The sequence below is a fragment of the Lucilia cuprina genome, chromosome 6, assembly GCF_022045245.1.
Source record: "Lucilia cuprina isolate Lc7/37 chromosome 6, ASM2204524v1, whole genome shotgun sequence".
Classification (NCBI taxonomy): domain Eukaryota; kingdom Metazoa; phylum Arthropoda; class Insecta; order Diptera; family Calliphoridae; genus Lucilia; species Lucilia cuprina.
Window position 1 is genome coordinate 32,761,670 of NC_060954.1, and position 16,602 is coordinate 32,778,271.

At 27.5% G+C, this 16,602-nt stretch overlaps 1 protein-coding gene across 18 annotated transcripts in view; it reads right to left on the reverse strand.

Annotated features, from left to right (window-relative positions):
- LOC111675331 (transient receptor potential cation channel trpm) overlaps positions 1-16,602 on the reverse strand; it is a 178,842-nt gene that overhangs the window by 26,446 nt on the left and 135,794 nt on the right. For 13 of the 18 annotated variants that reach the window (XM_046955460.1, XM_046955458.1, XM_046955462.1 and 10 more), the window contains 9 exons: positions 11,316-11,463; positions 9,995-10,181; positions 9,564-9,720; positions 9,283-9,384; positions 3,826-4,012; positions 2,466-2,655; positions 1,944-2,155; positions 1,379-1,531; positions 769-843 (listed from right to left, as the gene is read on the reverse strand). In XM_046955460.1, coding sequence (XP_046811416.1) covers positions 769-843; positions 1,379-1,531; positions 1,944-2,155; positions 2,466-2,655; positions 3,826-4,012; positions 9,283-9,384; positions 9,564-9,720; positions 9,995-10,181; positions 11,316-11,463 — 1,411 coding nt within the window. The remainder of the gene's footprint in view (positions 1-768; positions 844-1,378; positions 1,532-1,943; positions 2,156-2,465; positions 2,656-3,825; positions 4,013-9,282; positions 9,385-9,563; positions 9,721-9,994; positions 10,182-11,315; positions 11,464-16,602) is intronic. The other 5 variants (XM_046955466.1, XM_023436085.2, XM_046955456.1 and 2 more) reach the window with 1 other exon arrangement.

Sequence of the window (16,602 nt, forward strand, 5' to 3'; positions counted from 1 at the left end):
TCATATTATTCAAATGAGCGTAACATTTCAACAATTGGTCTTTGCAAAAATTTTCCAATAATTTTTATATATGTTATATACATACAAATGTACATCAAAACTTACATTTTGTCATTTTTGATACATAGTCTACATTTTTGTAAATGTTAACGAAACGTACATTTATGTCTTTTAGAATCTTGATTTGTTTTTCAACAGCAGGCGGATGTTGAAATTAAATAAATTTTGTAGTAAACATTTACAGTTCTAAAATATTCTACAAAAAGAGTTGCTAAATAGTTCTTAAATAAATTTTAGTACAATTACTAAAATTATATGGTTTTAAGTTTAATTGGGTGGAATCAATTGTTATTATATTTTAATGTAGAAAAGGAATAATTTTAATATATATTTCTTAAAAATACTATATTAAAAAGACTTTAAAATTAGTAAATAAATAAATTACGAACATTTTAAAAGAAAGTAAAACATTTAGAAAACACAACAAATACATAATGTTAATTTATGAACATTTAGTATATTATTTACAAATCACATTAGTTCTTCACATTTACAGACTCTTTTATTTAATACAATAGAAAAAATAAATAATTTCAAGACACGAAAGAAAAGAACAAAAATATCTATTTGAAAACATAAAATTTTTGTTACGAATACATTAATTAATAATTGAAGACAATCTTAGATAATGAGTTATAATATTCATTATTTTTTTGTTTACGAAGAAAAACAAAAACATTTTACTATTTAGGTTTTAGATATTACTACCTTTTCAGCGTTATTGTTATTACTGCCCATCCTATATTTCAAAGATATAGATCTTTTCGCTTTTGCAAGAGGATTCTAGAAAACAAGTGGTAGTTCGAAACGACAGTAGTATACAAATTTGGTAGTACGATTAAAGTAAATTATTAAGTTATTGATTGTAAAAGTAAGTAGTAGAAATATTAAAAAAATATATATAAGAAAGTTTGGTAAATCTAAATTATAATTATTTTAATACAAAAGAATTCCAAATCTGAATTATAATTATTTTAATACAAAAGAATTCCAAACAGTAAAACTTAATACACTATAATACATAAATTAAAAATATAGAAAATATGATGTCGATTCAAATCTATAAAATATTTAAGATAGTTAAATTTAAGTAGAAATAAAATGTTTATAAAATTTTTCATAATTTAAAAACAAAACGAAATTCTCTATACGAACACAAAATATAAAAAAAGAATAGAATTAAAAAGGAACACTAACAATAAATGTCAAAGTAGAATTACATAAAAATGTATTAAAAAAAAGTTCGAACAACAACAAAAACTTATTTTCGAATGATTTTTTAAACCCACTGATAAAAAGAGTTAAAGATTGTACTTACCTCAGCATCGGGATGTGAACGATCGGAGTCGTCATTGTCTAAATTTTGATTTTCCAAATGTTCCTCCTCAGTCTGAGGCATCTGCTGAAGTTCTTCCTTGGATTTAAAATCCAAATGTTTAATATAAAATGGCAAGACAAGTCCCAGTATAACCTACAAAACACAAAATAATATAATACATTAATATATAGAAGGAATTTTAAATAAATGTAACCAAAAGAATACCATATAAGAATCTCCTCAATTCAAAATACGAAAAAATACGAAAAATAAAAAAAAAAAATCAAATACGAAAAAAGAACGTCTAAGAATTTAATAAGAACCCAGAATATATGTATATATTTTTGACGTTCTATCTATAATATTCCAATGTGTTACAAACGGAATGACATAACAAGACCTAGAATAGACATTTGTGCTTCTGTGTATCTTTTAAATAAGCTTCTTTTTGGGAATTGAATCTTGAACTCCACAGAATTTGTTAAAGTTATAAAATATTTATCACTTTTGAAGAATTTTATGTGTTCAAATATAGGTCAATAATTTTGAAATTTTACTGTTTTACCTTAAAATTTGTATTTTTCCGTGTACGTAAACCACCCATCCATAGATCGGCTAAAATAACTTGACTGCATGGATGTGCTAGTAATGCTCTATGATTTGCGGCAACAGCCAGAGAAAGGCAACTTTGATTCGACCATGAATGTAGTTCACACGTTAGCAGCCGTTGAGCCTTTTCGCCATCTGTTCTGTAGCTAAAATCTAGCAATTTAATACCTAGTCGTAACAAAAAATTTTAATAGAAGAACAAATTAATAAAAATGTTTAATGAGAGTATTACATTATTAAATACTTAAGTAGACATATATTTTTTAATTATACTTAAAGTCAATAATGTTAACAGTTAAGGGAAATTAATTACATTCTCTAATATTAACAATAAATTCAATCTTTATTTTCAATAAATTAATTTAGATATCATAGTTTTAAATGCCTATGTTTATTTCGTAATTGTAATATTTCTAGTTTTAAATATTGTTTTACAAATATATAGAGACTTAAATTGTTCATACAAAAATACTCATACCTTTACTTTCAAATTCTTTGGCATAGGAACGTAATTCTTCATAAATTTCTGTATCCAAATCATCTTCGGCTGCCTCATGAGCCATGGCTTTGTAAAGCTTACATGCTACTAAAGATTTAGCTAAAGCTTCCTCACCATGTGTCCACATTAGTAAAGCCATTTGTTGACGTTTTGTTAACACAGCCCAAATCTGTTAAAATTTAATCAATACCAAACACAAATAAAAAGTTCACAAGATTTTCATTGGTATGTTTGTATGTAAATAAAATTTCAAATCACTTTCAATCTAGGAATATGTATGCAATATACCAGAAAACATAGAGATTCTTAAATTGTGAATTATAATATTATGAATGTATATGTATGATATCTGATATTTCATTATTCTATTTAAATATGATTTTTTATACCCTACACCACTATAGTGGGGAGGGTATTATACGTCTGTGCTGATGTTTATAACATACAAAAATATTGGTCCAATACCCACCTTAAAGTATACCGATCGATTCAGAATCATTTTTTGAGTCGATTAAGACATGTCCGTCCGTCCGTCCGTCTGTCCGGCTGGCTGGCTGGCTGTCCATGTAAACCTTGTGCGCAAGGTACAGGCCGCAATTCTCAAGATAATTTGATGAAATTTGGACCAAGCATGTTTCTTGGCACATGGACGAAGCCTATTGAAAATGGTTGAAATCGGTCCATTATTTCACCTAGCCCCCATACAACCGTACCTCCCGATTTGAACTTTTTATGCTATAATTACGTCAAATATACTGCTATCTCTCTAAAAATTGGCACAAGTAAGTTTTATATAAGTATAAATGATGCTGCAGATTTTCGTAAGGATCGGCCTATATTTGACCCTAGCCCCCATACAAACCCCCCTTCAAAAAATGACTTTAACGCCTAAAATTGACTTGTAACCATTTGTATCGCAATGAAACTCAACAAAACTAACTATTATTTAGAAATATATCCTTTTTCCAAATTTACCGAGGATCGGCCCATATTTGAGCTATATAAAGCCTCATTTAGAAATTTTAGTTTTTTATCAATAAATGGCTTAAATATTTTGGAATTATGGTAATATTCAACATAAAAGTTTCTTTACAAAAAATAAAAATTTTATAAAAGTAAAAATTGTAAAAATATACTCATGGTGTAGGGTACCATATGGTCGGCCATGCCCGACTATACTCTCCTACTTGTTTTAAAATATTTTTTAATGGTTCTTGTTTTTAATTTTCTAACCATTTTTAATGAAAAAGTCCTTTTATTAATAAAAACTTAACTTTATGTTTGCTGGGTATGTGTCTGCATAACGACAGACGGATATACATTCAACATAGCTACTTACCAAAAGTTCATTAAACGGAAATTCAAAAAGTGCCATTTCCGATGTGAAGGGCAAAAGACCCGTTACTAAACTTAATGAATTCGCGCCAGCATAACGTTGATACGTGGAGGATTTTCGATGTGCATTTGCATAACTGTTCATTACTTTGGCGTAAATAGGACGAAATTTTCGGCGTGTATAATAGGATCTGCAAATATAATAAAAAGAAGAATAAAATTCAAATTAGATTTAAACATTTACAATAATTTTTATTGTTCCTGTTCGTAATAAAATATTATATACAAACAAATATGGGCAAATATTTGAAAAGCTGAGTATTTGGTTATAATGTCTCACTTTTCTTTCAATATATTTAGGCATGATTAAATATTTGTTTAGTCGAAACCATTAAAGGATTTTGGGTAGCATTAAAAAAAAGAAATTTTTGGTTTTGGGTTGAGATTTTTTTTGTTTCAAGAATTATTTATATTTAAACAATGTGTTATATTTTTCACTTTTAAACCTATAATTTCATTTTCGTCAATGTTTGTTAAACAGCTTCACAATTTTGGTCTTTGTATGTTAACGTTTGGTGCTCTGTTATAACTCCAAATTGGATATAATCTTTTTTGAGTTGTTTGCAAAAGATAATCATAACTTTGATTTTCTTGAAATATGTTTATGGCTGTGTTTTATTTTATTGTAAAGGCTTTTGGGTAGAGGGGGGATCATTGGCCATAGGAGCACATCTGTCAAACCCGAATAACTAGATTACCAAGTAATCGATTTTATCACATTATCAAATTATATTTTCGTTTATCAATTATCTATTATCCCTGAAAGTTTCAAAGATTAATAAGTATTACATATTATGGTACGCAGACGTGATTAATTTTTTTTTTCAAAGGGCTGTGAAAATATTTCACTGTGTGAATTTGTTTTGCTAACTTGTTTAGTTTTTTTTTTTTTTTTTTTGAAAAAATTATTGGTTAGCTATAGAATGTCAATAATTGTGAACAATAAGAGATAATAGTTATTTTGATATTATAATTTGAAGCATGAAAAAATTAAAATCCTGAAATGCCCCTGGGGCACATGTCCAAATATAAGAAATACCTGTGATGTAAAACAATATCAGTCGCAAATTGTTTTAATTTTTTTTTGTTATGTAAATTAAACAATAATGTCCAAATTTAGAAAGAAGAAAAGAAAACAATTTTTAAAATTTTAAAAATATTGTTTTACATTCTTCTTTCTGAATACGGGCCTAAATATCTGGTTTAGGTTTTCATACAAAATTTAGTTTATAAACCTTTGATAAATGTTAATGAGAAATACAGTTAAAGTATATATCAGCAAAATAAAATTTAATTCGTGTATTTTTTGAAATAATAATATAACAATTCCCTAATTTTCCAAATATGTGGTGCGGTATCGCCGTCTTTGGTCAGTTCGGGAGCATAGAAAAGATAAAAACAGATAAAACTAAAGCCAACTTTAGAATAAAAAAATTGGTATACAAATATGTATTGTGGTTTTAATTCGAGAACGTCCCAAAAAAAAATTGGGTATGTTCCCTCTTCTACCCAACACGATATTTATGGTAATTTACGTGTTAATAAATTTATGCTTAATTAACAAAATTTTTAAAAAAACTGTCTGAATGTGTCGCATAATTATTAGCACAACCTCTAATATTTCATTCAACCATAATTTTAGCCATAATCTTTGTGGAAAATTATTATTAAAATGTATAGAGAACGCGTTAAAGGGGATTTCTTAGATGTTGGCTAAAATTTGCGGCACAATAATAGTACTTACTTGAGGTCGTGGGTTTTGTTGTTGGTTTATTAATTATTTTATATACACAAGAAAATAAACAACATGTTGAAGGTACGATGCGAATGTACTTACCACTTGTGCAAATTAAACGACTTGTTTTGAGTAATAAAAATAAATTTGATGGATAAACAAATTCATTTTAAGGTTTAATGAGCCATTAAATATTTAATTGCTCTTTAATTGTCAAAATACTTGCAAGATTTGGTTGGGTTTTATCGGCAAGAAGATTTTGCCATTGAAATTTACATTACAAATAAAAGGGTTTTCCAAAAAACTGTTGCCATAATAATCCAAAGAGGTTATGTTCTTCTATATTCGGACTAATGTTAATGATATGCTGTTTTGCCGGCTAAATTTTAGACAACTGTTTAGCTTCAAAAATCATCGCTATAATGTGAAAGGGAACACTTTGAACACCAACTAATAGTCATTTTTTTATAAATTGATCGTGCTGATCGATTATATGACTTGACATAGTAAAGCTAATCATTAATTAATAGAAAAACGACAAACGGGCATTTTTACTGTCAAAGACTATTATATGCCCGTTCTTATTGGAAACCATTTATATGTATACTTGTACATCTGCCAACATAATTCACATGGCTAAAAAAGGTCATAAAAATGAGTCGATTACCAAGGCGAAAGAAAGCATGCCAAAGAAAAATATATATATGTATGTATTTTTTAAATTTACCATGATTTAATTTGTAATTAAATTTCCATCCAATGTACTACTTCTCGGTGCAGAGTAAATGTATTTAATGTGACTACCATTGATTGCCGTCACCAAATTTTAAAAATAGAAAAGAACACGAAATGCTAGAAAAAACTGTTGACAGTATCTTTGGTTTCTTAATGGAAGGAAATTGAAGGCGGCTGCCTTAACAAATAAATATGGTAATTTTTCATCGTAGAACTAAATAATTCCTCTTTTATTACGTAGTTAATGGAAGAACAAAATTGGTATGAAATGAACCCACCTACAGAGCACAGAAAACTCGTATTTAAAGAACAAACTTTATTTAAAACTTTTTATTGACATAAGAAGTTTTTTTTTGAAATCTTATAGGTCTAGACAACAACAAAATAACTGAAAAAGGAAAAGAACAAGGAAAACGTATTTATGTGTAAATAAAAAACATATTTTGTTGATGCTCCAAAAGTATATAAGTATTAGGGAGTTTAGTTTTTTAACGTAATCTTTGTTTACGCCTTGGATAAAAGGTTGAAAAAGTTAAAAATCAGCAGAGAAATTTAAAGTTATTCTCAGGTGAGGGATTGCATTCCCTAGTATCAATATGAATACGGAGTTGTTCTACCAAATACAAGTTTGGGTTTCAATTCTAAATTCTCAGGTGATTATAACAGCAAATAACTAAATCCTAAAAGTCCTATAAAAACCTAAAAAAATGCTAAAGAACAAGTTGAGCAATTGGAGAAGGAGATGAGCATAACTACCTAAAGTATCGAAAATTAAAGAAAATGTCCCGGAAAATCATATTGAGTCAATTCCTGATAACTCCGATGGATATATTAGATTCTAGGGAGGATTAGATCTCCCTAGGCTAATATTGTACTTATGTAATAATGCAGCTGTTGTCAATAGAATCAGGGCTGACATAATTATATTTTCAGAGAATATTGCAAACGATATACAAAAATAATTTTTACACATATTTACAAATTTTTTGGCAATTAAGTTTTTTACTTTTATTTTTTTTTGTGACCAACCCTAATAAATTTACTTACATAATAATACATATACCCAATTTCGTGTCAAGTTACCCAACTCAAAATATAGATTTGGATAAAATTTTCACAATGGTTAGTAGACACAATTTTTCAGCTTTACCGGTCAAGAACTGTTGAGTTAGAGGGTGTCAAAGTTGAAGATTTCGGTCATACAGGGTTTTCACAAAAGGATGTAAATTTTCACCTAAAGGTCCTAGCAAATATTGTTCAAAGGAGGAATTGCTATTTTTGGAATCTTTTTTTCAAAATGGGTTCTGTTTTGCTCATGAGTAAAATTGGTGACTGGAATACTACCTTTAATGCAAATTCCATCCAAAACGATTTTTTTGTTGGCTCACTTGACATGAAATTGCTCATATTTAAGAAAGTGTAAAAAAGGAAAAAACTTTGATTTTTATAATTGATTTTTTTAGGTCGTTAATACAAAGACAGCAAAAAAGTTAAGCGTTTTATGACCCTAAAGTTTTAATAAAATCTATTTTATTAAAATAGAAACCACTATAGTACGGAGGGTAATTGGGTTTGTGCTATTTGTAACGCACAATAATATTGGTCCTTTACCCACCATTAAGTACACTTATCGGCTCAGAATCATTTTTCTATGTCTGTCTGTCCGTCACTGTAAACCTTGTAATCAAATTACAGGTCGCAATTTTGAAGATAATTCAATGAAATGTGGCACAGGATATTTTATGGTAGACGAAGCCTATTAAAATTAACCCGCCGAATAGGTCTTTTAAGTTAATAATTATGTTTAATGACCCTCGTGAACTTTATAATTGCAGGGCCTCATTTGACCCTACGCCCTAGGATTTTAATAGCAAATATAAAGTTAAAATGAAAAAATTGTTACAGTTTTAGGTTAAAATAATTACAATATATGTATTTATAAAAAAATTGTTAACAATCTTGTATCGATCGAATCTAGATTAGAAAAAATTATCTTAAATTTTTAGTTTTAAATAGTTATAGAGAGCAAAACTAGAATTGGCTTTAGAATAAACATAAAGATTTTTGTACTATTTCTATATTCTGGAGTTAAATTTTTTTTTGAGTCATGAAAGAATAAAATATTTCATCGAAATCTTTTAGATTTAGCAATTATTAATAACTTAATAATTCCCAGGTGTTATCTAAACTGCAAAAATATGTTTTTTTCAATTTTCGGACGTAAAAAAGACCGGGAAAAAACAGGTAAATTTTGTAAAACTTTATACAATTTTTTTATTAAAAATATTCCAATTGATGATAACACAATCCAATACAGTTTCAAGTTCATTTATAAAGAGATATGTTTGACAAGAATTCACATAAGGGTTAAATTTACTTTTATATTTGTATTTATTTAGTTCATTTAAGTTTATTTCTGTATGTTCTTGAGTGTCAGAATACAATAAAATGACAAAAGTGTGATGAAATTTTTACAAAAGGACAATATCAAAGATTGTAGACTTAAGATAAGTTCAATAATAGAATTTATGTTCATTTATAACTTGCTTCCACAAAAAGGAAGACTAAGTATATCTACTGTTATTGAACCTTATCAAATATTCTTTTTTGGTTGAGATTTGTGGATATATAGATACGTAATCTTTGTTAGTGTCAAAATATATTGTAATTGCGTTGAATTAGGTATAAGTATATACATAAATAGAATCCTATGGAATAAATAAATTTTAGATTGGTTCTTTATGTTGTATGAAAAGAGCATTAATTTACATATAAATTAATTAAATTTTTTCTGTTAATTTCGGTCTAATGTACCTAAAGCTTTATGAAAATATTATAACATCAACACAAAATTTAGTTATAAATTATGCTTTTTAAAACAAGGTCCTCTTAATATTTAAAATCAATACATTTAATGTAGATTATACATACCTATAAGCACCACCCATTAATTTATTAATAACTAGACCAATATCGTGTAATGTATAGACGTATCCTTTGGGTATATGAGGACGTACATCACGTAAAATATAACTAAAAGTAAACAGAATGAAAAACAATACAATCCGTCATTTAAAACATTTTTTAATAAATAAATAATAATTTTACGCATCATTTAAATTGAGTAGCACAAAAATAAACCAAAGTAAACAATTGTAAAAGAGAAAACATTAAATAAAAATAATAATTCATTGTTTATAAAATGTACTCACCCTAAAGTATTTGCTGGACCATGTTTTGTATTGTAAAGTTCCTCAAGGCGGGGTATTGTCAAAAATTTCTTCATTGAAACACCATTTTCTAAAAGTAATTTTACAAAATCTATTCTATCATGTTCTAGTGCCTGCATCATGGCTTCATCCAAAGCTCCTTCATAGGAAAAGGACGACACACACACACACGCATAAGTACGCATTAATGGAAAAAATCCAATAAGAAAGACAAAGAAAAAAATATGAAAATAAATGATTGAATTTTAATGCAAAGTTTACGCATGTAATTGAAAGCAATTACATAGCATTTAACAACCGACTAACCAAGGGCAAAACAATATGAATATAAAATTGTTTTTTAATTTGACTTTGATTATAGAAGTATGAAAAGAATGCATATATACATACATATATTGAAATATACTACTTACCTAATGGCCATTCTTGGCCATAGACAAAGATTTCACTACGAGCAATGTCGACGCGATTCCATGTCAGTGCCAAACTCAACTGTTCAGGCGGGCTTAAATGTTGTGATTTGAAAAGTGCTGTTAAAATAGTTTGATCCAATTCTTGGGCTTCACCTTCGGGCTTTTCTTGAATACGAAATATTGTTATCTATAATTGCAGCCAAATGATGTTTACCGACCAATGATTAAGAACGATGTTGTATGTTGTAAAATAAAAAGAAACAAACATATAATATCTTAATTAATCATAAAAAAAAACAAGGAAGAATTTATAGTCGGACATGACCGATCAAATAATAACCTACTTTATTAATTAAGCATTTACGTTAATTTTTGCCTTAATTCCGAAAATTTTAAACAATTTGTTGACAAACAGAAAACAGATTTTCTAAAAGAGGGGTTATACGAGGGCTAGGGTAAATATATATGGTAAGTATATCCTTATGTTGTAAGGGGGATTTTTGTTTACATTAAAGTTATTTATGCATATTATCATAATATTAATGTTTATGAATTTATTATTGACTTTTACGTCCCTTTCTAGGGTGAAATGAGGCCCGATCATTGTAAAAATTGGCGATAAAATAAAACTTATCAAAACTAAGTTGTGCCGATTAAGGCAGAGATATTAAAAATTACCATAATTATGAGCTAACGGTTTAATGGGGGCTAGGTGAAATAATGGACCCATTTTAATTATATTGCATTTTGTAGCGTGCGCATAAAGCTCATATGTACACACAGACTGATTGATTTAGAAAGCGATTTCGATTGCAGATGATGAGAACAAGAGTAGAAATCCTCTCAAAATTAGTAAGTCTGAAGTTAATATGATATGGTACGTATTCCGATTGGACACACAATATTACGAGCACATATATGCAAAATAGGACATACTGATTCAGACGAATTGTATATAATATTGTGGTATAAATCCGAACAAATTTCATGCTGAATATATTTCTAATTGAACATCAATTTTATAACAGTAAGTTACGGTTATCATCAACTAATAATAAAATTAAAAACTCTTTCTTCATTTTAAGGAGAAAAAAAATAGAAGCATTCTTGTAAATGTGTAAACTTTTAGCAACTCATCTTAAAATATAATTGCTCATTTTAAAAAATATGAATAATTAAATTTTTGCTGTCACACATTCCAGACACAGAATTTATCACCTAATTACACAAATTTTAACATTCATTCTCTCATTCAAATTCAAATAATTAAAATTAAAATTTAAGAAAAAGTTGAAGCAAAAATAATAATTGTTGCTCTTACCAAATTTTTGTTGCGTGTACATTGTAAAAGTTCTTGATAAAGTTTTTCAGCCTGATCCGAGCCGACTTCAAATGTTTTTTGTATTGTATTAATTAAATAATCTCTCATGGATTCCAAAACGGGTTGTTCGTCGCCATCCGATGCATATCTGTAAAATTTTTAATATAAAAGAAAGTGAAATTTTAAGTGATTTTTGTCTTCCTTAAATAATATGTATGTATATTTAAATAAGTACGTATGGTTGTGTGTTTGTGTAACCAAGTTGTCAAAATGTTACAGAAACAACAACAACTTTTTATTGCGGTTTTTAATTTTACCACAAAAAAAAATATTGTTGCAAACGTGGCAAAACCGACGAATATTGAGGGAGACTTTAAGGATAGCTGGAAGGAGTTAAACGTTGTTTAACTGAAATGCTCATCACTTGGGAAACAAGCAAACAAGACAATACAAATGAAAAGGGGACTAAAAACAAACAAAAAGTTGAACATAAGAATTGCAAACAGATGTAAAAGTATACACAAATAAGGCCAATTTAATTAATTCATAGAACACAGAGTTGTTGACAGTAACAGACGAAACCACAATGCATTAGAGTCATGTGACAACCACATGAACAACTTTAGGGAAAAAATCAAAGTTTTACAAGTATTTAATATTTATATTCATAAAATACGATAATTATAGAATATCTTATTTAATACTAAGCCCCAAGATGACTAATAGTGAACGTATCTAATAATATTGACCTGTCTGCAATTTAAGGTTTTCTCAGAAAATATGTTTAATGTTTAGCAATAATTTAAACAAGTTCTAAAAAATAGCCCATGTTCTATTTTAAAGGTATTATAAATTAACGTTTATTTTATAATTATATTACAAATTGATTGTGACAAATATTTCTTTGACTAAAAGGCCGTTAGCACAAAAACAAATTTGATGTTTATTTTAATAATAATGTAGATTATATGAAATAACAAGTTTAATTAAATAAAATAAAATATTATTTAACAAAATTCAATAAAGTCGAAGAAGAAGAGGAATTATGTATACCTTGTATATAGTTACTAGAAAAACAAGTAAGAGTTCTACATTCGGCTTTGACGTATCTTATATATATATTATATCTCCACAAGCTGTAAAACGAGAATATACCAATAAGTCCCTTTATATAGATTTTTATTTAATTAAGGTGCCATGTGTGTTCAGTAAAGCCAAAAGTACGAGGCGTACCATAAATTAGCAAAATTAATGTTTAATTTTATGTTTCTAAAGTCATTATTACAAAATATTTAAAAAAAATATTCTTCGAAGAAGGAAAAAGTTCCAAAAAGCCTCTTATATACGTTGTCATTTACCCGGGCTCTATATGCTTAATTTCATATTTCTAGGTTCAGTTTTTTAGAATAAAAGTCTCGCTTTTACAAGCTTAATTTCGTGATTTTAAATTCAATATTGTAGAATGATCAAAATGTTACTTTTGAAGATAGAAAGTGCCAAAAAGTCACATGTTATATGTTGCCAAATACTTCAGGCTCTACATGCTTCATTTCAGGTTTCTGGTTCAATATTATAGAAAATGCAATGAAAAGGTACCATTTTATAGGTTCTCATTTACACATGTTTATATCCAATAACAAAACAACTCGATTCGTTTTTATAAACACAAGAACAAAATTTACATAATGATAACACAAGAGAAAAAATCCACTTGACAAGATCTGTACAAGTATTTTTAAATATTTTTTGAAAAATGTAGTTTTTAAAACCTTGTAGTCCTTTAAAAAAGACACAGGATCACGAAATGAAAAACTAAAAACACAGTTTTTCTCCATTAAATTTATAGTTTTAGACGTACAATGTCTCTCATAAGTATTCGAATTTATGTATTCTATGGAAAGAAACCAAATTTAATAATATTTTTTGTGTGCAAAATAAATAAATACATTTGTTATATTATCTAGATAGTCCTTAGGTTTCATATTACAATTTTGATAACTAAAAGAATTTACATTTACTTAAATTAATTAAGCTTTTTTAAAGGAAGTCCATAAAATTACCTCACAAAAGTATTCGAATTTTTCCTGTATTTCACATTTCAGTATATTATACGAAAAATAAAATTAGAATTAATTTATTTTGCTTAAAATTGTTACTATCAACCGAAGGGATATATTTTTGGCCCATGGGCGATTGTACCATCTTTATAAGTAATATGATTAAAATGTCGGTTTTTGACATTATTTTAATTTATTTGTCCTTTTTTCCAGAGATAAATCCAAAATTTATTGTTGGGATTTATTAGACTCCTTGACGTATCTAAAAATAATATATTTTGTTGAAAGGATCTGTACTTAAAACTTTCATGATGTATTTTTGGGATCGTTCTTCTGTTGCTTATTAAATTATCTGGATCTTAAGCCCCTTTTCGTTCCACTAAGATCGATATTTTCCGGCAAAGTTGGCTAGTATATATTCATGAATATATTGGCACATATATATTTTTAATTTCCACGGCATTGTAGCGGAATACAACTCCAAAACATGCCTTAACAAAACGTCATCCTCTACTGTAGATTTAAGTTTTTACTACTTATAACTTTCACGCTTATGTTGCCCATTAAAATAACACTGTAAGTCAAACATTTTGGGTTTATTTTTATCATCGTAAATAATATTTAACCAGATATCAATATTTTAAATATTCAGCCTGTAATCCATTGGTTATAAAAATATGGATTCTACTATATTGAACGGCGTTTCTTCGAGGCATGTTTTGGAGTTGTATACTTCTACATTATACTGAAATCTTAAAATGTATAAAAGCTGATATCTAAAAGAATACATACCAGACAACTTTCCCCGAAAATGTCTTATCCTTGTATTATAATGGACTTAAGTTCTAAAAAGTTAAATTAGCTACAGAAGAATGATCAAATAAATATATATTGGAACTTTTAAATATAGATTCTTGGAACAAAAAATATTATTTTTAGATAACCCAAGGTCTATTAAGTCCTAAAATCGAATTATGGTTTTATCTCTAAAAAAGAAGAAAAAATTACAAATATTGCCAAAAATAGCCATTTTAATGATATTACATAAAAATTTGGTACTATATCCCAAAATTGTGGTCCAAATGGGCTACAAATATATCCCTTCGGTTGATAGTAACCCCTTAAATAATGTTAAGCAAAAAAAACCATTTGATTCTAATTTTATATTTCATATATTATGATGAAACGTGAAATACAGGAAAAATTCGAATACTTTTGTGAAGTAATTTTATGGACTTCCTTTAAAAAAAAGCTTATTTAGTTTAAGTAAATGTAAATTTTTGAAATTTTAAAAAGTGTGATATGAAACCTAAGGACTGTTTAGATAATATAACAAATTAATTTATTTATTTTGCACGCAAACAATTTATTAAATTTTGTTTCTTTTCATAATATACCTAAATTCCAATACTTATGAAAAGGCACTGTATATCGTTGGGTTCCTGGCTAATTTTGAGTGTCGAACGGTGTTATGTGTGTTGTTGTTTATTTGTTTCAGAGGGTTTTCTTGTTTTTTTATTCATGTTATTAATTATTAACAGATTTTGCTGATTTTAAATTAAAAACTTCTTGAAAGCATGACGATCAAAATTGTTGATGAGCTGGTTCCCAAAGATATCTGGAGTCCTCTGAAAATTTATTTCGTATACAGACGGACAGACATAACTTAATCGACCCCACTACTTATAAGAAAATTTTATTATAGAAATTACAAACGAATTCGCAAACTTATATTTCCTTATCACAAATGTGCAGGTTTTAATAAATAGCACGATTTGAAATTTAATATTTATTTGTCTCAAATTAAATTAAACTTTTGTGATGTAATTAAATTAGATATTAAATAAATTATTACTAAAATTTCAAATTTTTGTATAGTGGAAGCTAAATATCAAATTTCATCTGTGAATGTTTATTATTGTAAGAGTGTATTAGGGTTTCTATGCAAAAATATTTCTCAACATTCCCCAAAAATTTTTTCCTCTCAAATTCATCTTGACAAGTCCCGAAAATTACTTACAGTACATAATACATCCAGTAATACATACATAGGTGTACACATTAAAAAAAAACAATGTACTCAGTTAACATGATTTGTAAATTTTTGAAACAGTGACCGGGATTACGAATTTTCTCTATGATGTTAACACATTACCAAAGTTAGGGTTAGTGTACTAAGCATTTTCCTAGCATTAATAGAATTTTATAAATAAATTTCTTTGCCCTCCCCTGGCACCAAATATAAACGACATTGACCGAACAAATATTTTTTTAATGAAAAACTTTGTTTTACCTAATTCATACATTTGTTTGTACTAAAAATAATGAATAAACCTTCTTTGTTTTTAAAAAACTTTTAATTAAATTAAAATGTATTTCACTGTGATTTCATAGAAATCCAAGTTATAAAACAATACAAACATAGTGTTGTATATTTTCTGATTTTTGTTTGTTGTTGTTTTTTATACCCTACGCCTGTGTTACAAATATCAGCATTTGTGCTGATATTTGTAACATTCGACATCCGTCTTCAAATAAATTAATCGTCCCCAGGAAAAATGTAAGAACGTGTTCTAAATACAACTAGTTCTGGTAGTACCGCCAATACTTCTGCAACTGATTCTTAAAAAGTTTAAAACAGTTTTCAAGAAATTGGTTCCTAATATCATGAGACTGATATTATGCCGAGTAAAACATCTAATTCCTAAATATCTTAGAAATAACTTCCAGAAAGCAAAGTTTGACAAGAATACATTCAGTGAACTCCATATAATATATTATAAAAAAAAACATTTAATCAATCCAAATTTTCTATAAACAGATTAATCTAATAATAGCACCTAAGATTTTTTACAATGGTAGATTAAAACGAGTTTACTCCTGACGTAAAGCTATATATTATACTAGAAAATCACTCAGTGTTTCGCTACCCAATAGAAAATACAAATAAAGAAGTACCAAAATGTCACCCATATATAATATTATCTTTAAGTACTCTGTATATTATGTTTCTAGTTTCTATATACAGGAAGTATCATTTGAAAAATACAATTATTATGATGAATTAGTGGAATAAGCTCTACCTTTGTGGAAAGTTCTAATAAAAAAGTATACCATTTTCACACATTTCGTTTGAAAATTAAGTTCACAAAATATTCCGTTTTTAAATCTATGTATCATAGATATAACTCATACGACTCAAATCTCCATTCCTTTGTTTCCGAAAAATT